This window comes from Cinclus cinclus, chromosome 20 (assembly GCF_963662255.1).
Source record: "Cinclus cinclus chromosome 20, bCinCin1.1, whole genome shotgun sequence".
In the NCBI taxonomy this organism is placed as follows: Eukaryota; Metazoa; Chordata; class Aves; order Passeriformes; family Cinclidae; genus Cinclus; species Cinclus cinclus.
Window position 1 is genome coordinate 9,531,934 of NC_085065.1, and position 22,357 is coordinate 9,554,290.

Sequence of the window (22,357 nt, forward strand, 5' to 3'; positions counted from 1 at the left end):
ACTATGAAATGTCTCTACCTGCACTGGGGAAGGACAGTGGTGGTGGGAGCTTTGAGCAATCCAATTTAGAATCACAGAATGTGCTTTTAAATAATGTATCTGAGAGTCCCAACCCTTACCATCATCAGGCACATCTGCCATTGTAACCAGAAAAACTCATTGCCTTCTGCTGGCCTGGGATGGCATGGAAGCAGCTGGGAATGTTCACAGCTGGGAGGAGAAAACCAAAACATTTTCCTTTTGCTGGGAAGACTGGACAAAGGCAGGTCCCCCACGCCTGGCTGCGGTGGCTGTTGTGCCACCAACTCCTTCCCCCTCAGCCCTTCATGTTTCCCCCTGCCCTTGGATAACAACATCCTGGGGACCTGATCTCCCCCTGAATTTTGAAAGCAGGGGAGGACCAGTCTGTCACCCCTTTGGTGGCACCTCCTGCCAGGTCCACATCAGGAGTCAGGCAGCAGCTCCGACCGCCGGGAACGCTGCCATGCCCAGGGGGAGATTTACAGCTCCTCTCCCGTTCAGACACCTCATCTGGTGTGATGCAGAGCTGACAGCTCCTCATTTCCAGCTAGTGCAACCTCCTCTTCCTCCTCAGAAGCCTGGGTGGGCTGTTTGGGGCCCCTCAGGCTGAGTCCCCCCAGGGCAGTGTCCCTGCCACAGCCCTGGCAGACGGGCAGAGGCAGCCAAGGGGCAGGTTTCCAAAACGCGCTTAACGGGGCCATGCTCTGGTACTTACTCAATCTTTACAACTCAGTGATATGCTGCCAATATATTTTTGCCAAGGAGACAAAAATACGTCTCTTCTTCCTACTCCCCCAGCCTATGAAAAATCTCAGTTGTGTGCGTGAAGAGACGCTCTGTGTGTGTGTATGTGTGTACATTTAGAGGGGGGAAAAATAGAGTTTCTGTTAACTTATATTCCAGTTGAAAGTCTGTCTTGTAGCCAGGGAAGCACTGTTTTCATTGGTTATAACTTTGGGCAAAAAAGCCTTACTTTGTGCTGAGCAGAAATGGCAGTGAGGGCAATGGGAACTGGGAGCAATGGCTCATGTTCTCTGCTCGAGGATGGATGCCTGATGGCTTATAAATAATTTGGGGATTTATGGGTCAAGCAGCCCTGTATGAGCAAAGTTGCCTAATAATGGGCAAAGAAGAGAGGCACGATCCTTGAAGAGTGGTGGGGTTCAACTCCCCAAGGGCCAGAGAAACTACAACTATTTCACATGCTATTTAAGACTCTTCCACCCAGTCATGGTTTGGAATTTTAGCTTTGTTTTCTGAATGGTTGGGGTCCTTTAAAACCACCTGGCACAAACAGGAGGGACTGGAGGCTTTTTCTAAACTTCTCAGCAACTTAGCTCCGAAAAGGTGTATCCCTTTCCCCTCCTTCCCCTCCCTTTCCCCCCAGACCTTGCATGACTTCAAGGCATCAAATGTTAATGAAAATTTGCCAGGCTTCAAGGGCTGTGAAATGGAAGTTTAAAATCCTGCACTATAGGATGGCTCTAAAAATACTCAGTCATGTTGAAACATCACCCGGCTCCAGCAGCTCTCCTGCACCCAGCAGGATGCAGCAGGGCTTTCTCTCCCAAATAAGCTCTGGACAAAGTTTGCCCAGTGACTGTGGATTACTTCTGCTCCACAGACTGGAATCACCGGGTTATGGCCAGCAAATACCTGCTGGAGAGTGAGGATGTGCCGTGTCACTGAACTCTGGTGGTGCTGCCAGGGCAGCGCCCCGGGAGGGATGGGCTGTGCACTCCTGCACTGCTGACTCCAGCCAGAGGGCTCAGAGAGGTGATGTCCACCCCTGAGCACAGCCCCAGACATCAGCCCTGTGGGTTGTAAAGGGAAGGTCTGATGTCGTGAGGGTCACCATGGGGGTCCAGCTCCTGAGCTCTGCTCTTCAGTGTCATTTCTTGTCCAGGGCGCAGAGGTTTGTAGGCTGAGCTTTGACTTTTTAAGCACAGCATCATCTAAACTCCTCTGCAGACCTTCTCCTGCAGGCTCTGGAGTAGGAGCCATGCTGTCATGAGACATCAGTGCTTTACTGCAGTGGCTCCCCACAATCCTGCTGAAATGTCCTGCTAACCTGCAAATGCTGGATACACCATGGGTTCCTTCATGGACTTCTGGGGGGTCCAGCAGGGATAATGCCATCCTCTTGTGCTTTAATGTTTTTTTTTTTCTTGGAGTTTTTTTTATTCTAACAGCGTTCTCATGGGTGAGAACCTGGGAGCTGCTTTTCCCACACCACAGCCTCCTTTGTCTTCCCAGAGGAGTACAAAACCCTTTTTCCCCATGAAGCAAATGAGCACCATGACTTGGATGGTGACTTGAAGCCCGATCCCAACACGGTGCCTGAGCTGTTCCCATCACAGGAGGAGCCACGGGGGCTGTGACAGCTGCACCTCTGAGTCACACAACCTGATGAGCCCCTGCTCCCAGGGGACAGCACTTTGCCTTTGGCCTCCAGTGACTCCAAATTACGGCTCAGACCTCAGCAAGATGTCTGGATCCCAAACTCTGGCCATTCCCTGGTGACCCATACCCAGGAAGGGACAAGGGACACTCAGAGCGTGTCCCCAGCCCACAGTGCCAGACCCAAGGCGGGGCACGTGGTCCAGGTGTGTGCAGAAAGTTTTGTGTCCCCAGGCCTGGCCAGGCTGCCTGGCCACGCTCCAGCCCCGTGTGAACACATTGCACAGGCTCAAATTGCTATTTTTGAGCCAGTCACTAGAAATAATTCATGTATGTGCAAGTTAAAATTCTGCTTAAAAATTACCCTCTGCCTCAGAAACTTAAAACCTGAGACACCTACAGAAGCAGATGCTGAATTCAATTTTACAGGTTTTGTTCCAGCTATTATGGTAAGCTTAGAACCTCATCCTGCATTTCTTCACTTTAAGGATCTTTTTTCATTCAAATATCTCCAATTCTAGTGCTGGCAGGAGCAGGGGCAGGTGCAAGCGTTGTGAAGAATCTGCCCCTTTTACTGGACTAGATAAAGTCTTGCACCAACCACTGAGATCCATGATATTTCTTAAAGCAAAAGTTCAAGTAATAAACGTTCAAATTTAAGGACTTAAAAATAAATTTCTGCATATGCTGCATATATCATTAATTTATTTGATGGTATGAACCAAGGTATTGAAAATCTCAAGGTGTAGGTTTGTGTGTGTTAACTGTGAGCAACAGTGCAAAAGGAAAATGCTTTTTCATCCATATGAGCTTCTGTAAAGTGCGTTCTATTCTTAGGAGAGTAAACACAACACACACACACAAAAAAAAAAAAAAGTAATCATTTAGACCTTGCAGGAAAAGAGGCAGAAGTGATGGGAACCTCTGAAATGATAAATGTATGAATTTATTCCACTGCCACTGTGGGGTTTTAAATTAGTTTTATTTTTCTTTTATTTCTTGTTGACAAGCAGGGCTGCACCGCTCTGCAGATCTAATGTTTACAGATAAGGAAATATTGAAGGTCAAAAAATTCTATTCTTAGTTATTCTTGTATAAGGTAATCTCCTTGTGCTGGTGACAATGCAGAGTGATCTCATGTCGCCATGGGTACCTGAATCATTCCTGTCTAACAGCAACATTCTCCATTCCCTTCTCCTCCCATGAAGTTCTTACGTAGAAAACCCAAAGATATCTCCAAGAAAAGCTTCATGTGTGATGCAAGTGATGGACTGGAGCAAACACCTTCCTTTGAGACAGTGCACTGTGCCAGTACCTCCCTCATGCACAGTTGGGGTGATGAATTAGTTTGCATTTGTCTGTGACCAGAAAGAGTTTTGCCAGGAATGCAGCCTGAATCCAACGCGTTACGAGTGTTCATTTAATGACTGCAAATGAACATCAAAACGGATAAATTCAGAAGGGTAACTTTGTCCCTCAGATGGGTCACTCTGTCCCCACGGCAGCCTCGACCAGGGGGATGCACAGCAAACTGAGCTGAAATCCAGATTATAGGGGGGAGAAGTGAGACCAGCATCTGCTCACAGGCAGATCATGGCAGGGACGAGGCAGGGAAGCACAGAAGTGTGGTGAAAAGAAGGTGGAAAAAAAAGTCAGAGAAACATTAATTATGTCTTCCCATGTCTCTGTAGGTTTAGCTCAGCGCTCTAATACCCACAGGATGTAGCTTTCCTTGACAGTTTTGTAACATCTAAAGGGAAGAAAAGAAACCAAAGAGGAAGCAAAAGGGGCTTTGGTGGTGAAAGGGCTACAACTCTTTGAATGCCAGCTCTTCTCTCTGCTGCAACATGGAAGTTTTGGTCTCTGCTTTGAGCCAACGTGGATGGATCAGGCACATGAAAGACCAGCAGCAACAGTTCCAATCCTGACAGCAGGGTTGTGGATCAGGACTTCTGTCTTTTCCTATAGCAATGGAAGGGACTGAAGTCTAAATTTGGGTCTTTGTGCTCACAGTCTTGATATAAACTTATTTTAAAGGGAAAAAAGAAGCCCACAACAAGAAGAAAAAGAATACTCTCTGGGAAAGGGGATTGAGCAGTGTGAGCTGCACATTCTTCTTAACATCAGGATTCCTTTTTAACTAAACCATTTCTGACCTCAGCAGTGTGCAGCAGGCAGGAAAAGCAGGTTGGACTTGCAGTTTCTGGTGACAGGATAGAGGAAATCAGATAAACCAGCTTGTGTCTACCACCTTGCTGTGAATTAGGGCTGTCCTTGTGTTTCACTTTTGTCCAATCAATTTTCAGAGTAAAAGCCTTTCTTCTACACAGCCAAGGGGTTTAATTCAACCCTGTAATAAATGGCCAGCTAACAATGGGCCAAACTCAGCTTGGATGTTGCTCTAGTTAATTAAGAAGAGTAGCATCGGGGCTAAATTTGGCAAGGAGTGTGAAATGACTGTCTTCAGAGGCAGGGAAGAAAAATCCTTGCTTAGCTCACTGCATCCAGCTCTTCAAATGCAAATTAACCTGTCAACATCTGCATGCAGGCACCCAGGACAGCTGCAAAAAGGAGCTCCCTGCATCCAAAAGAAGGGCTGGAAGTGTTTAGTTCCAAACAGCTATTTTCTAAAATAATTTCTAGTAAATAAGAATACATTTAAAGTGGTAAACTGAGCATCTGCTGCATGAAATGAATGGAGGACAGCATGTGAAAAGAAACATATGTCAAGTATGCACTTCAGATGCATGGACTACTTGCCTCCAAAACAGAGAGAATTTAAACAAATTTGCAGCAAACATTAAAAAAAAAATAAATTGCTGGCCATACCTTGCCTTTCCCGTGGTGGAAGGGAGCAGTTTGTTGGATTATTTCAGCTGCTGCCTGCCTTCTTCTCCTCAGGCACCTGTCAGGAATGCCAAGCCCAGGCGGCTTTTGTTTGGAGCAAACCATGTCCCTTGTACATGTAAAAACCCAGAAACTAAGTCACTGCTGCAGCCAACCCCTACCAGATTTGCTTCACTGGAGGGAAGACAGAAAATACCCCTGTGCCTTTTACAAAGTGCCTTGTCTGCAGTGCAGGAGATGGTGCCATCCTGCCTGGGACCCATTCGTGTTCCGTGGAGCAGCTCCGGCGTGGGAAGGGCACTGCTGGTGTCTCAATCTCTGCCTTCAATACCCTGCAACTCAGGGAAATTGCATTTCAGTATTTCCTCGAGCCCATTATCCTCAGACAAAATCTCTGCTGACTTAACTGAAGCTCTTACTTGCAAAACAAGTACAGGGTAAGGTCCTTTCAGAGGAGGAGAGGTTGGATTCCAGCTCTGAAGGGTGAAACTCTTCTTTGCAAAGTGGCGGGTGGGAATATTACAGGGCACAGGATAAACTCTGATGTCCTGTTTTTTGGGGTTTTTTTTGGTCAGGGGAATAGTCTTTGTTCCAAAGCTGGGAGAGGTGTGCTGCCTTTCTGTCTGTCTGTCTGCTGAGGTTTTGCTAAGGGTTTGGTTCTGCAGCCGTGATCTCACGGTGCAGCCATCTCCTGTGGTCCCCTCGGGAGGGAGGGGAAACAAGCCATGAGCAACTTCTGCAGAAACTGCTTTGCTATGATAATGTGGTGTAATTAAACAGGACTCAAAAATCCCAGAGTTATAAAAACCCATGGCTTGTACCAACAATTTTACTCATCTGTGGGTTTTCAGGCTGAATCAGGGCTGAGCAAAGAGATCATGAGAAAACATCTTTGACTCAGTTGATGGCTTTGGTCTTGTTCACCTTGGCATGTTGTAGCATCTTAATAACACAATTAAGAAGAAAAAAAAAAAGAGAAAAACCTCTGGAAAAATCCAGAAACCTACTAGTTCTCAAGGAGAACCTCGAAATGGAGATATCTCTTCTTGTCCCTTCTTTGCTTGGGTTTGCTTCAATATATTTCCCCCCTGGGATCCTGGGAATTACATTTCCAGGAGCGAGGAGCTGCCACTGTACTGGCACTGAACTGCAGGGCCCAGCAGTGGGGCTGGGGCTGCATCCCCTTGGCTTTCAGGGCAGCACAGAGTTGCTATTGAGTGTGTGTCCACATGGCAACAGCAGTGGTGCTCCAAGAATTCGATTTCCACTGTGCCCCTGGGGCTTGCCTTGACATCTTCATTGTTCCACGGAGAAATAAAAAAGTAAAAATCTACGGGCAGCGTAAATGCAGTGCAAAACACAGAACAGCATAGGACAGGGTTACCTAATGGTTAATTTAGAAAGGAACATATCATTAAAAACGTATGAAGGTGGCTACATATTGATGCTGTATAAATATTTAAAGGGATGCCTCTTGTAAGGGCAGAGTTCCAAGCTACACCTAAAATAACGTGTGTGAAAGAAAATTAAAAGAATATTTCACCATTTGGACTTGTTTAATCTGCTTTGGAAAGGCTTTTTATGCCCAGCTACTGAACATTAGTATGGGAAAGGATATCAGACAGAACTCATTTTTGGTGTAATTCTACCAAAGTCAGCAGAGTTAAACTGAAGATGATTTTTCTGGCCTTTTAAATGGAGTGTAATTTTCTCCATGTGTAGTTATTAAATGCTATTGAGAGAGACTGTGGCTGCTGTTGGAAGGGCTTTCTGGAGAGGTCACTCTGTCCCATGTGAACAGCACCAGTGAAAAACCAGGAGCTTTGTAGTTTTTACAACTTGAAGAGTTCCTGGAGGCTCTAAGTCCACCACACGTCACTGCCTGACCCAAAGCTAAGAGCACATATCTATTCTGAGTTGAGATATCCTGGCTTGACATCCACTCCAACATCACAAGAATTCTGCCTGTAGAAATTGCTTAAAATATTGGAGGGGGCATTGCAAAAGATATCCGTGTGGACATTTGGTCCATCTCTGTCAGAGAGGACATATTCCTTAAATACACTTTCTGAGGCTCAGCTTCTCAATCTTGACATTTTGGGGCTGTGGGGGTTTGTGTGCTTTTCACCAGCTCTCCTAAGCACTGGCTGAGGTAGCCATTCCCTATCCTTATTATTTGGGACCCAGATTCCTGCAGCCTTCTCTGCACCTGGACCAATTTGAAGGATGTAAAAATACCCAAAAAGTACTTCATGCCTGGGCACAAGGCTGAATAAGTCCTACACTAAAAGGTTCCTATTTTAGGGGGATTGGGAAGATGTCAGGATCTCTCAAAAGGCACCTCAAGGATCTGGATCTCCCGTGGATGGCTCTGCCCCTCATATGGAATGCTGAGCCAGGCACCCAAAGTGTGGGGTTGGGCAGGAGCCAAATGGGTTTTCTTCTTGCCTGCACAGCCTAGGACTCTGTCATCTCTTGCAGAAATTAGGCTCAATCCTTGGGCAAAGCAGCAGCAAAATTCGGATCATAAATCAAGAGAAAACTTGGTTTTAATGGGGGCAGAACCCAGAGAATTATTTAGCCATTTTACAAAAAGCCTAACATCCTCTTGGGATGAAATGGGAACACATGAGACCTCATAATTTATATATGTATTAACTTCCCACTGGTGAAATTAAAATGCAAAATAGTGTCTCTAAACAACACTGTGAAGCTCTGTCCCTTGAGAAAGTTAAAAATGAAATGGGCAAAGCATCTCCCACAGGATCTATTCTTACCCTTGCAGGACTTTGGGCTGGATCGTAGGTATTTTCTTGTATTTTCTTTCTCACAGTCACAATGCTGAGCTCCAAGAAAGGATTTGTCTGTGCAATACACTGAAGCTCAGCAATAATTACCCATTGTGCTCTGTGATGAGCCATCCCTTTGGTTCTTCAGTAACCCGTGCACCTGGACTTTAACTAAAACCAAATAATATGCACAGAAAACATTTTTATGTAAGAGGAGGTGAACATCACTAAAAATCAGAGAGCCTTTGTATGGCATGCCAAACTGCTGAAGCGAAAAAATGTCTTCAGTGAAAGGGCTCAGATGTGAGCATGTTTCAGTGCACAGCTCCAGGAAAAACTCTGATAATAAATGTGAGCTTGTTATCGTTGCTTTTCAGTGGGAAGTAAAGCCGGAAGCAGGGTCGTGCTGGCTAATTGAAGCTTACATTTTCATTCAAGCACTGCATTTTAATTATAAACTGGTGACACAAGTGTCACTTAGTTCCTACCCTGTTTTGAGTATGCACACGTATAAAAAATATTTTCGGTTATTAATTTATTCTTGTGATCATATTCATTATCCTGCATTATGTCTACCAGGCACGTGTCTAATGACATGTTTGATACATGCTAATTCTTATGCCTCTTTTAATGCAGAGCTTACACAGATATTTTAGGCTGAGCACGGTGCCAGTTGGCCACCAAAACAGGTGCACATTAATGCTATAAAATCAGCATTAGGAGCTGTGTACCCATATTCTGGCCAGCTGCAAGCACTTGCCCAGCCCTCCTGGGGCACAGCAGTCATGCCAGAAAATGGGATAACCTGTGGGAGTAGCTGCATCCAGTGCTGGAGATGCTGATGGTGAGGTCCTGCTACCCAGGTCTGGCCCTGGACCTGGCCCAGGATCCAGCTCTGGCATATGAGCTGAGCGTGCTGGCTCTTTGTGTGGCCAAAGCCCTGGGTTAATGCTTAAAATTCAGGTGGAAAATTTCTGGCCTGTTTTTCCTTCCCTATGGGGTTTTTGTGCTGTGCCCAAAGAACGTCTCCAGCTAGAATGCTGCCATTTATACACAGAAATTAAAATAAAATGAGCAAAAAGGTCACTGGGAAATGGCTACCAAGAGACACCAAGTAAGTCATAAAAAAATCAGACCGGGAGCACAATAGAAAACAATGGAAATATCCCTAGAAAGCAAATTATGAAGGTAAAACTCTTTCAAAGGCATGGGATAGAACAGGATAGATGTGTTTCTCCCCTCTTAATTTGCTACCAAACTATAAAGAGCATTCTGTTTCAATAAGCGCAACCGTAGCGGGACACTGCAAATGAATTGTTCAAACTGCTATAATTAGAAGTGGTGCTGTGAACATCATTCCTAAATGCTACATGGTTTATTTCAGGTCTTGCATCTTTAAGGATCCCAAAGCACCTCGGAACCGTCTGCGTTTGTCAGCACTAAAGGCAAGGACAGGAGCAGAGCAAAACGTGCAAAGCAAAGGAGAAATGCCTCCCATCCTCTGGAGCAAACCACAGGATGTTTAATCTCACAGTGAGCAGATATTGGCATAGTCTTGGATAAACATCTTTTGAAACACCCAAGTAACTTTAAAAAAATGAAATCTGGTTGGTTCTCAGTGCAATGTAAGCTTGGATAGAGGTTGGAAGCCTGACTCTTTGGAAAGTCTGCTCACTGTCTTGGGGCATCTTTTGTGACAGAGAAAAATGTGTTTTCACAGTGGGCAGAGCTGGGGGGATGTGGATCAGCTCTGATCCAAACACAAGGTGGGAACATCCAAGCAACTCCAAGCATGAGCCAAGAAACTCAGCCTCTTGCTAGGTTCATTGGCTTGGGTTCAGTGTGTGCAGTGGGGCTTTTGGACTGGAGCAGTCTGTGTCCTACTGCTCCATCTGGAAGGGGTCACCCTGTCTGCAAAGAGAACTCTTTTATTTTTTTTTTTGGTGACCCCCAAATCACTGTCATGGCAAATAGCTAAGCCCCTGCTGGCTGTCAGAAGGATGAGGGTGAAGACCCAACTGGTTTGGGTTAGCAACTCAGCTTTAAGAAACCATTTCCAAACTGTTACTGAGCTCCCAGATCTATTAATTGATATTTTATCATGTTTAGGAGAGCTCTGCTTGATACTGACGTTTTCCAACAGTTCCCCTAATAAAACCCAGTTGAAATGGTCCTGAGCTCCACCTGTACAGAACAAACTGCCTTCAGTCAGCTGTGCATCAGGTGGCAGAGCGGGAATGGGAGATGTTAAATCTGGCAGGAAGCAGAGTCTGGGGCTCTCCCTTTGCAATGGAAATCAAACTCCTGAAGTTTTTTGGTAGTTCACAGTTGCCTGCAAATCACCTTCCCATACTCAGCAGAGCCATATCTGGAGTTTAACAATCCATTTTGGGCTATTGGCTTCACTGGCTCCAGTAACAGGGCTCTGTTCCGTGAATTTGAGGGATTCAACCCTGTTCACAATGCCTGTGGATGAAAATGTGATGTGACACAATGCAACTTGCTGTTTCATCATCCGGCTGAAACCAATCTAACACACAAAGAAACCAAGTCCAGTGAATTTTGCATTAAAATATATGCATTATGTAAAGGAGCACTGCTATGGTTTACTTGAATTTAGAATATCCACTGGACAAAGATGATTAAAGCCCACTACTGCCATTAGTGAGTCATGCACGGAGGAGTATCACAAACTTTCATATCTGGATACCTTTGGAAGCTCAGCCTAAGTAGTCACAAGGCCTTCCAGCATTGAGAGCTCCTTATTTCATCTGCTTGCAGGCAATTGAATGCTGGGGGCCGAACTCTAAAAAAACCCAACAGCACAATTCTTCCAACAAAATCATGCAGTGCCCTGCTATCAGCTACCACTGATAGCCAGCGAGCTGTGAGATAGGTGTGCACAGCTCTGATAGGTATTTGCAATAAGTTATAGTTTAGATTTGATTACATTTAGGCAATGTTCCTCTGGCAAGATCCTATTTCAAGTCATAATTGTGACATGCCATGGCTCCTTTTTAATGCCTTACAGCGCCAAGAGATAAACTGTGCCTCTGGGATGCAAGGAAGACAATAACAACCCCAGTGATATTGAATGCTATATATTTGGACAGGAGAAAATATCCAGTCATCCATATTCCACACAAAACGGCATAATTTAAAAAGTATAAATGGGAGAAAACCGATCTGAAACCCTGGTAGAGAATTGGCAGTGACTTAAAAATGGTTATTAACTTAATCTGAAAAAAAAGAAGCCCTGGCAGCTAAACAAGGGTGCTAATTCCTGCCTGAGCTGGGTCCCTCTCCCACTCGAGCAGGGGATGTTCAGCGTTCTGAATATCTCAGAAACATTTGGCATTATCAAGCTAACAGGACTGGCTAAGTGAGGAACATTCAAAGGGCACAACTAAGTGGCACAATTCCAAAACAGCAATTAAAAGGCGGAATGCTTGAAAAAGAACAATAAAAGAGGTTAATTCGTATCAGGGCTTGGCAATTGGTACAGGAAATACTGTAATTCCATAATGTGCTCTCTTTCACCCATCTCTTCATACCATGACTGTGTGTTTATAATCTATCATTCCTTCATGGATTACATTTGACAAGAAATGACTCAATTCTATTGAAGAAGAATTTGCAGGGTTATTCGCTAAGTAGGCAGAAGCCTTGATAAATGCTGGGAAATGAGTAAAACAGGTAGAGAAAAAGAAAACCCAGGCTATACCTTTGGACAAGTAAGTGATTACAGGTTTTTCATTGGCAGGATGGCACAAAGATGGCCAAGAGTTAAGAAGAGAAATTAAAAATCTTAGATTCCTGCCTAGGGCACTACCTACTCATTTTCTAGAGAAGGACTCAGGTGCTGTCATCCAAGAGCTAATTTCAAAGGTATCTCTTTAGCAGAAGGAAGGTTACAATTTTTCGGCAAGGGGAGGGAAAAAGAGGAAGAGAACAAAGATGTTGAGATGACAGGATGGCACGGAAAGGAGGAGAAAGAGGGCCTGGACTGTCTGCCAGGCTAAATCAAGAACCGCTTCAACGCTTCCACTGCATTTGACTCCCAGCATGCAACAACTGGCAAAAATGCCCCCACATCTGAAGGGAAATCTAGCTAAGTCTGTCCAGGCTGGGCTATCCATCCTGCAGGCAGCTTGCCTGGAGGCTTGCTATTTTCAGATAGTAGAGAGGCCACTTGTCATTAATATTATGATAAATCGCAATATAGAGAAAGTCTCAAATGTTGCTGTGGTCCCCAGCACCTCTGTGCTCCTCAAAAAAGTCACAACCACACTGAAAGAAAAAATATGAGCTGAATCCCAGGAAAGAGCCACCTTCCATGTTAAAATGTTGAAGATAAAATGAACTGATGTACCTTGGGAGTGGAGACAAATAACTAAGGGAAATAACTATCTGGGAGTAGAAGAGGGAGGAAAAAAGTGTAACTAATCAAAACACACTGAAAAAGTGAGAGGCTTCAGAACAAGGCAGAAAAAACCATGAAGTCCTGCCCAGCACTGGTGCTGTCTGCTGCAAACACCCTTTTGTTCTGAAGTCATAAATGTGTATCAGCCTCTCAGACATATGGCCAGTTGTGCATTTATCCTGTTTATTTTATGACTCCTGTGCATCCTGCCTTGCCATCTGTTGGAAAGAATTTCGATGCTGAACCATAAGTCTGAGACATAATAAATACCAGTAAACAGAAATCTAAAATGAAGATAAGCAGCAAGTAATGCTTGGAAGCAGGACCAGTTTTTCAGTTTGATAGTTTGATTTATTTCTTGAGATGAGTCTTGGCTCAGAAAAGAAGGACCAGCAGGAAAAGGTCCAATTGAAGGGACAAATCTAAGATCCCTTCTCTTATATTGGCTTCATATTGGCACAATTCCACCACCTTCCTAGAAAGCAGTTAACTTTACGTAGGTGGAGAATCAGACTTAATCCTGTCCCTCAAGGAAGACATGCTTAAACACCAAATACTGCATGTATAAAATATAAATTGCAAGCAAAATGCTTCAAACCCAGTTAAAGCCGTGTTCATGCATCTTCCCTGAGCTGGGCAGCCCTCTCGCCGTGTCCCAGTTTCTCCACATCTTCGTTTCCATTTTATTATTAGAAGGAGAGGGAAGTGGGTGGAAAGGAAGAAGCTATCCCTCCTAGTCAGGGGCAGGAAGATAAAGCAACCCCAGAGAGTCACAAGCCCATCATCGTCCTCCTCCCCTTCTTCCCCTCCATTTTCAGTTTGGGGATACAGAAATTCTATAGAAATTGCTGCTCTTTAACACGTGAACCACAGAGACACCAACTAAATATCTGGGAGCTGATAGGTGTTAATAACAGACTTTAGATTACACTCAGTATCTAAGTACTCCTACCTCCTCAAAGGAATTAGAGATGAGATGAAAGCACTTGCTTCCCTTCCTAATATTTGTTCTTTTTTTTTGCTCTGCTTCTGGAAAAATACACAGGACTACAGGATGGAGACATCAGGTACACTCCCCTTCTCCCTGAGTTTTTTATGAGGTGTTTTGCACCTGGCAAGACTGACTGAAGCTACAGGTGGGACAGCACGACCTGAGCATAGGTGACACTGTGTGACCCAGCAAATGGGGCAGGGTGTACTGGAGGAATAATCAACGTGTTGAAATTTCATAGGAGCAAGAAAATACATTGTTGTATTGACTTGTTTTACCAGTTTACACTGGTGAGGGTCAGTATAGCTGCCAGAAGGCAGGGCAAGCCCTGGCAGTATCTAAAGAGAGCAATAAAAGCCCATGGCAGAAGGTCAGTTAAAGGTAGCAGCTGCTGGACAAAGCCCAAAGACTGCATTACATCATTGCAAAGGTCCCCACAAACCCCAAAATGAGTTACTATGGCTCTGACAGTTCCTACCACAAATGCCATCTGTCAAGTCCTCAGAACATGCAGAGTAACTATATACAGAATAAAACAGTAATTGCAGCACAACACAGCCACGAGGATCCTGTTTGTACAACCCAACGCCTCCTTGACTCTTCTCAAAACATTTCTGAAACCCCCTCAGAACAATCCTGAAACCAAGGTGAGATTAATATTCTCCACATTGCATCCTGCACAGTAGAAAGAGCTTTACAGCTGGTTTACAAACGTGCTTTCATTGGTTTGCAGCCTTCGGGGAGCATCACTAATGCACACAGAGTCTTTGGGATCTTTTTGCACTGGGATATCTGACATGCTGAGAGCCACGGAGGAAAAACCAAAACCTTCGTGTAGCCTGATAGCTCCCTACTGGCTATAGAGTAGATGGAGTTCAAGAAAGCAAATTAATTCATTAAAGTGACATATATTCAGTCAATTAGCTTCAGATCCCTGTTTCATAGAGCAGGGAAGAATGGATGTTTTGTGACATCAATAAGATCATTTGAGAGCCTCTGTACGAAAGTTCAAAGAGCTGCATTGAGGAGACACATGCTTTTGCCTTTTTTTTTTTTTTTTTTGAGAATAGATAATAGGTAATGCCTTAACCCATCTTCTCCTGACAGGTCCTCCAAATTTCTCAGTATTTTAAAGTCTTTTATACTATGGACAATATTTCAAAGGGACTGAACTCTATCCAAAAAGGCAGCTTCAAATTCAGAAACTTTAACAAATGGAATGCTCCTGGAAAAAAACAAAAACAAAAAAACAAAACAAAACAAAAAAGGCTGTTTAAAAAAGCACTCCATTAGTTGCCAGCAAAACAGCTCTGCTTCAGCCAGGGTTGCAAAGCTAACAGTGGAGTGCTAAGAGTTGCTCTTAAAAACCGTGAGTAAAGCACATGGACCTTCTCAAGAGCGTGTGTTTTACCAAGGAAACGGAGATGGTATGAGCAGCATGTATGCAATAAAAGAGTGAAAACAGCATCTGCATCTCAGCAAAGTCCTTCACTGATGGGTTCATGTTTGTGTTGAAAGACTCACAGGTGAAAGTTCACTCTTCAGGATTGCAATATATATTGCAATATATATTGTTCTAGAAATAAGCTACAGCATCACTAAACAAGTTTTTCAGAGCGGAGACATCCATTTGTATATTCTCCATTTGCAACCACTTTTCTTTCACAGTGTGAGCACAGGCTCATGTGCCTGCCATGGACTGAGAAGAGCAACCACCTCTTAATGTGCCTGTGGGCACAACCTCCTTGGCAGGTCATGCCTGATCTAAGAGCGATTTAACATTTGCTCTACACCAAATAACACTTTGGCCACAGCACTGGAATAAAAAGTCTGCATTGTATTTAGTTCGTTCGTGCTGGAGCTTCATAGCTGTGCTTGGAGAATATTAAGGAATACTCATTCTTTTCAGATGTGCCATGAATTTGCAGTATTGATGGATAGCAGCCTGCCTTTATTTGCTTGCATCAAACATTGGTATAAGCATTTTTATTTTGTTTTCAGAAGTATCCATGGATGCAGCGCATGCGGTGCCGCAGTTCCCCTGCTTGTGTGCATTCATCCAAGCTGGAAGACTTGCAAATAATTGTGCAAATGTGTATTTGTGCAAGTTTTCAAAATCATAATTTATTTACTCGATCCTTCCTCCCCATTATAAATGTTATAAATGTTAATTATAATAAATGTTATTATAAATGTTTCAGCCACGCAGCCAGGAAGGACATATGGGCCCACGTGAATTAAATAGCCAATTGCACCAGTTGAAAAGTAAATGGCAAACAGGGAATACTAAAAGCAGTAGACGCAATGGGTTCAAAGGGATTCATGTGCTGAAGTGTTTAATAAAATACTCTTTGAATAAATTTAAATTACAAGTACATTACTTGATTTCCTATCTTGATGTCACAGAGCCTGCAGAGAGCTCTATTGTGAGCTGTCCTATTAACTTCAGCACGATTGTTCACCAAGATAAGCAGTTTCAGTGGATAAAGTGGTGTTTTTAACATTGTTTTTTTCCCAGGCAAATATTTTAATCAGATCCTCCTTGTGAGTAAGGCTGCATGAAGCTTACAAAGCTGTGCTGCACATTTCCCATAGGAACAGGAGCTGCTGGGAAATCAGAGTGGTTTAATCTCCCTTTCTCGGGTTAGGTTGATCACTGAATGGTTATTCACAGGCCACAGCATCTGCTGTGCTTGCAAGACCCTGCTCTGCACCCAGGGACCCAGAGCTTGTGACAGCCACCACAGCTCGAGTGTGGACACGGGACAGAACAGCAGCCACCTGAAATGGGGCTGGTTTGCTCTTCTTGTGAATTTGTGGGCTGGGGTGCAGGTTTCAGACTGATTGGCTGCATGGGGGCTCCATCAGGAACTCCCTACTCTGGTGGCATTTTAACTTCAGCTGCCAAGGCTGCAGCTATTGTGGTTGTCTTGGGCCCAGAAAACCAAACTCCAGCTTTGCCAGGGAGCCCTGGGCCATCTTCAGAGGCTCAGCCACTTCTGTTCTGCACATCCGCACCAGGAATTATTTCAGTTTCTGACTGAAGACAATTACCTTCGATAAAACTCTTAAAAATCCACACAGAAACTGCACAAATATTTAAAATCCACTCAATGAACCTCCTACCTCCACCTTTGACAAACATGCTAAAAGAACAAAATTGGGATTAGACAGGCACGAGTTTGACTGATGTATCATTAAAGCTTCTTCTTGAGTGACTAAGCTCCATAGTAGTATCAGCTACTAGTACTGAAACATGATTTCATCCCTGCAGCTCTAAACAAAGATAATATGCTTGATCCCTAAGCTGTATCACTCCAATTATGATGCCAATTTGTTGTAAAATATTGTTTCAAAGAAAAACAGGAAAACATTGAGGAGCATCTGATAATTGATTTATAAGGTTATCCTTTTACATCCTGTTTCAGCAATTTTTTTTTTTTTTTTAATCTTGGGATTGAGGCTACAGAACAGGTGATTGCTCAAAATCCAGCATACAGGTTGTTTTACTGACAGAGTTGAGAAACATTTTACTGGGAAATTTGAATTGACCTGAAATTCGCTCAGCAAAATGCTTTATGTATGTCAAAAGCAATTTCAGAGACTGTTTAAGGCATTTTTAGCTTCTGCACATTTGTGTCTCAGATTTGTCTTCTTGACATGAGTGAAATGGCAATAAAGACCATTAAAATAAATTAAGGAGGTTTTAACAATTATTTCTCCAAAAGACCAGAAGATTTCTAAAAATAGGTTTGAAACCAGACCATTTAATCACATATAAAAATCCATAACTGAAGTTATTTTCCTGCTATGTAACTCCTCAGAATTGCAATATTACCTTTAGATTACTAAAAGACTCAGCCACTTCAAATGAGCAAGGCTCTGAAATGGTCAAGGGAGTGTTGCTTTAAATCAGCTTCTAGAAATGGTTTTTATTATTTTATAAAACAAAGGAATGTTCCCATGTTGAAATCCAAGTCCCATGGCATGGTTTAAAACATGAATAATTTACTGTATCTATAGATTTTATCTTACAAAACAGAACATACTGAAAAAGGAGGAGAGAATGTAGTCTCTGCTCCTCAGCTCTGTGAACAGATGACAGCTTTCTCAAATTGGGCATTCTTAGCACATATTTGACAACTTTAAAAATTGTAACTTCATAATTTGATTATGAGCATTTGAATTTTGAACAGAACAGCTCCCTTGCTGTTGGATTGATGCTTCCCGTGAAATGCCTTTTTATCCCCCAAACTGATGAGGGTTTGAGCCTCACCTGCACACAGCTCCTGGGTGCAGCTGTCCAGCAAATCCCCTGGTGAGTGCCAGCAGGGCACCAGTGATGCAGCCAGACCAGAGCTTGGCCACGTCACTGGGAGCTGCTTCAACACTGCCTGCTCCCCACAGCTCCCCCGACTGCTGTTCTCCTAAATCAAGTTCTGACCTAAGCCCAGGTGAAGTCAAGGCAGAAATCCCACCCGTTTCAGTCAAAGCTGCAGTTCACTTCTATGAATGGTGTTACTGGGAGACCACGCAGACATCCTGACATTGGGAGGCTCAGGGATTTTTGCAAGAGGTGACAGGTCCAGCCTAGCTGAACAAGCTCAGCAACTCCTGCAAGATGCAAACAAACTTATTTTCCATGAAAAAGGGAGGCTGAAGACACTTAGAACAAGCTCAGTGAAGATCACAAGATTCAGTTCAAGTGGAGGATGCTCAGCACCTCTCAAGCAAACTCAGGAGCTCTCAGATGCAAGCCCTCATTTTCCAGGTGCTATAAAAGCCCATGCTGAGTATTAGATTTCCTTTAAGAGTCATAAAGCCAAGCACTGCTATTACCCATAAACCTTCACATTTCAATAATTCTTTCTCTCTTTAGCATCTAAAATATTTATTTCCTTTTCCTACAGCTCTTCTACGTATGCCTACTATTACTAGGTAGCAAATCCGGTATTTTAAGAGAAAAATCATCTTACACTGTAGCCTTAAATCATTAGCTAAAGGAGAAGATGAGAACAGATGTGAGAATTAGGTGTTTTCTACCACACCACAGCCTCTTCTGGGGTGAAAAAAGCCCATCTGAACACAGCTGCGACTCTGAACCGAAGCTGGGCTCACCTGTCAGTTGGAATAAAGCACAAAGCCGGCTTTGCAAAGTTCCCGTGTGCTGAGCCGTGCTGGCGGCATGAGGTGCACAGCAGCCCGCCCGCCAAGCGCATCCCCGTGGGGAGCAGGGCTCCGGTGCCCCCAGCTCCCCGAGCCGCAAAGCAGCTCAAGTCACCAGCGTTCCTCTGCTGTCCCTTTCCCCCACACTCTCCCTTTCCTCCAGCACCGCGGAGGCTCTGCTGGCCGTTCACAGAGAGAATGGACCAGCAGGTGAGGGGCTTCAGAGCCGCCGTGGCCACGGCTCCCGCTGCCAGCGCAGGTCCCTTTCCCGGGGATGTGCCGCTTTCCCACGGCCGGAGCCCAGCGCTCTCGGCTGACAGATGTGGTTTCCCATCTGGGTTTTGCGACCTGCCCTGCCAAACCTCAAAACACCCATGTGTTTCTTTGTCCCCGCAGTTATCGCCGCGCCTTCTCCACAACTCCATTTTCAGAGCGGGAGCCACATGTTCGGCCTCTGCGGGGAGCGGGGTCCTGCCGCCCAGCTCAGCCGATAGAACACCCATCTTTTTATTGTTCCTATCCTCCAGCCTGACCCTCGGGCTGTATCGAGGAACCCCGAGCTCACACTGAAGCACCTGAGCGATGGCAACATCCCCTCCACCAGAGCTCCCGGTGTCTCTGTCTGAGGGCAGACTGGGAGGAACTGGAGTTCCCTCTGTCCTGCCCGAGAGCTGTGGTTGAGCTCCAAAGCTCCTAAAGCCAAAGTCCCCCCCTGGGAGTGGAAGGGGAGGTGGGGGGGGGGGGGGGATGGGGGGGCAAACCCGAAGCCTGCAGGGCTCAGGTGCGCCCCAAAGCACCCGAAGCCCCGACCCCGCCAGGAATGCCCCGAAGCCCCGAAGCCCCGGCGATGGTCGCGGAGCGAGGTCGCCCCCCTGGGCAGCGCTCCCCTGGGCAGAGCTCCGCATCCCGCCGCCGGTTCCCATGGCAATGTCGGAGATGCCGGTTGCCACGGTAACGCCATCCTCCTCCTCGGCCGTGTCCGAGGCAGCGGCGCGGCTCCGGCCCCGGCACCGGCGGGGCTCAGCCCGGCGGCTCCGGCTCCAGCTCCTGCTGGGCTCTTCGGCTCTGCCCGGGCGCTGCCCGGCGGCTCCGGGAGCGCAGCCGGGTCCCCCCGGGAAGTTTCTTCCCCCCTCCCCAGCGTGGCCCCGGTACCTTCGAGGCAGCAGATCCTCCAGAGCCCCGAGTGCGTGAGATCGCCCCGCGCCCGCCGCGGCGGCCCCTGCGCCTCGTCCGTCGTGATGTTGGTGCCGTTGCAGATGTGGGCGCTGGAGTAGAGCCAGTAGTCGGTGCCGATGGCGATGGCCATGAGGCTGAAGGCGGCGAAGGCGCCCACCGTGGTCAGCAGCATCTGGACGCCACGGTCACACCACACCATGGTGCTTCATAGTCCCCGCACGGGCGCGGGGGGCCGCACGACACCGCCCGGCAGCCGCCGCGCCCGCGGGAGGCTCCGAGTCACGGGGCGGGGGGCGGGGGCCGGGCGGGGGGAGCCGCTGCCGCCGCCGCGGGGCCGGGCTCCGCCGCCGGCCGCGCCCCCGCGCACCGCCCCGGCCGCGCCGGCACCGGGAGCGGGCGGAGGGAGCCAGGCGAGGGAGGGAGGGACGGGCGGGCGGCCCGGCCGCGGGTACCGGAGCACGGAGCCTCCCGACCCCCGACGTGACGCCGCCCCGCCGGGAGAGCCCTGCCCCGGCCCCCGGTGCGCGCCCGCAGAGCATCGCTCCGGTCCTCCGGGCCGAGCGGGCTCTGCCACGTCTGACGTGTTCCGTCCCGGGAAGGGCTCGAGGCCGGCTGGACGGGGCTTGGAGTTGTCTGGTCTAATGGAACGGGATGGGCTTTAAGGTCCTTTCCAACCCAAACCATTCTGCCGTGCTGTGAAATTCACAGGGCGTGAAGGTGTGAATGTGAACCAGGTTGGCTCTCAACCCTGCAGCACGGCAGGGTCTGTCTGGAGGGCAGGGAGGTCTTGCCCACTCTAGAGGTGCAAAGCTCTGCACCTTCACTTTCTTAGGTGGGTTCTGCACACCTGCTGCATGGGGTGCCCTGGAAATCACCGTGGAAACGGTGCCGAGCACGCTGGGGATGAGGCCTCGCAATTCCAAGAAGATGCCCACAATTCCAGAGAGCTACAGGCGAGCCATCAAGGGGCTTTAGCCATGATCTCCTCCTGCATCCTCACTCCACGATTAATTATGCAGGGAGGTTGTAGGCAGGTATTTGGGTTGCTGGTTTGCTCCCGTTTGGAAGGGTGTGGAGACAATCCATCACCTGAAAATATTTTCTCTTGGAAAACCAAGGGGAGAAACATCTACACCATTTTTGTTGCGCTATCCTGTCTTCCACCCCTCACTCTCATCACCATGAGCTGACAAGTCAGTCCTGCCTCCACCTCATGCAAGTGACAAGCCAGATGAATGGGAAGGCTTCCTGATCAGCTAATGCATTTGTGTGGAGGGAACGTGGCAGCACACCAGTTTTATGTATATGAATTAGGGAGTGGGAGGACAAGAGCTACAAACCTCAAGAAATACAGCGCTCTTGCCGAGCAGTGCGTGGATGGCTGCAGGTGCTTGTGTGACTCCAGTGCTCAGCATACCAACGCAGAGAGGCTTTTCAGCTGCTCGTCCATTTCAGAAAAAAAAACCTGCGAGAACAAAAAGCAAATACAAATTAAAAGCTGGCCTTTACTTCGCAGAGACCTCGGTGAATTGTTCAGATGTGAAGCCTATGAACATAGAACAGCTCCAAAGTCAGATGCTCGGTTTAAAAATGTAAATTATTCTTTTCTTTTCAGTTGTGGTTTGTAGGTGTATGGGTGCCTTTGCAAAACCCACCTTCTAAATGAATGTCTCCATTAGGGATGGAAGAATGAAATCAGATAAACTCAAAAGCAGAGTGAAACCTTGTTCCGAAAAACTGGATGGAGCATTTAAGTTTAATGAGGTTCAACAAACTTCTCATTTGAAATATATGTTTATACCTCTGAGCTTTGGGGGTTTGGACAGAGTGGGGAAATGAGATACTGAAACAGCAGGAGAGAAGCTATTTCCATAGCTTTTTAAACCTATCAAGCCTTAATTAATATTATTTATTTGTATTACGGTATTGCTGGGAGAGATGATTATGGCTGGAGCAGAGGGAGGGGGAGGGCTGGGTAGGCTGCCCCCAGAGCAGGGATTTCACCTGGCACTGAATCCTCCTCCTCCAGCACTCCCAGTCCAGCCATTCCACGGGACACAGGGAGGGTGGTGGCTGCTCTGGTGGGTTCTCAGCAGCCTCCACCAGCAGAAAGGGGACACACAGCACCAGGGCTTCCACGGGCTCAGAGCCACCAGCCCTGCAGCAATGCTCCTATTGACTGTGTAAGGTAACAGCACATTAACAGCATTTATTAATAAAATATCTTGCTCCTCTTCCTCCCCCTCCCATTTTTGCAAAGAAGACATCTGTTTCTGTTTCTCCTGCCCTGAGAGAAATATCTCAGGCTCCTGAAGGGTTACAGAGCAGCATCCAAGGCAGGCAATCATCTTCTGCCCAAGCTATCTTCTTTAGTTTAAAAATGTTCTCTATTCTTTTGAAATGCATGAAGTAGATTGTGGGAGAGCTAATATTATATTCCACTACAGAAAGCTGGTGGAGTATTTTACATTGATGTCTGGCTCTAGTGATTTTCTAAGGATTTTGAATTCATTAAATCCAACCATTGAATAATCTCCATTCGTG

At 46.3% G+C, this 22,357-nt stretch overlaps 1 protein-coding gene across 1 annotated transcript in view; it reads right to left on the reverse strand.

Annotated features, from left to right (window-relative positions):
- The window catches only part of CACNG4 (calcium voltage-gated channel auxiliary subunit gamma 4), a 39,289-nt gene extending 19,277 nt beyond the window's left edge, over nt 1-20,012 (reverse strand). The window contains exon 1 of the mRNA XM_062506131.1: nt 19,790-20,012. Within this exon, the coding sequence (XP_062362115.1) occupies nt 19,790-20,012 (223 nt within the window). The remainder of the gene's footprint in view (nt 1-19,789) is intronic.
- Between the last annotated feature and the right edge of the window lie 2,345 nt (nt 20,013-22,357).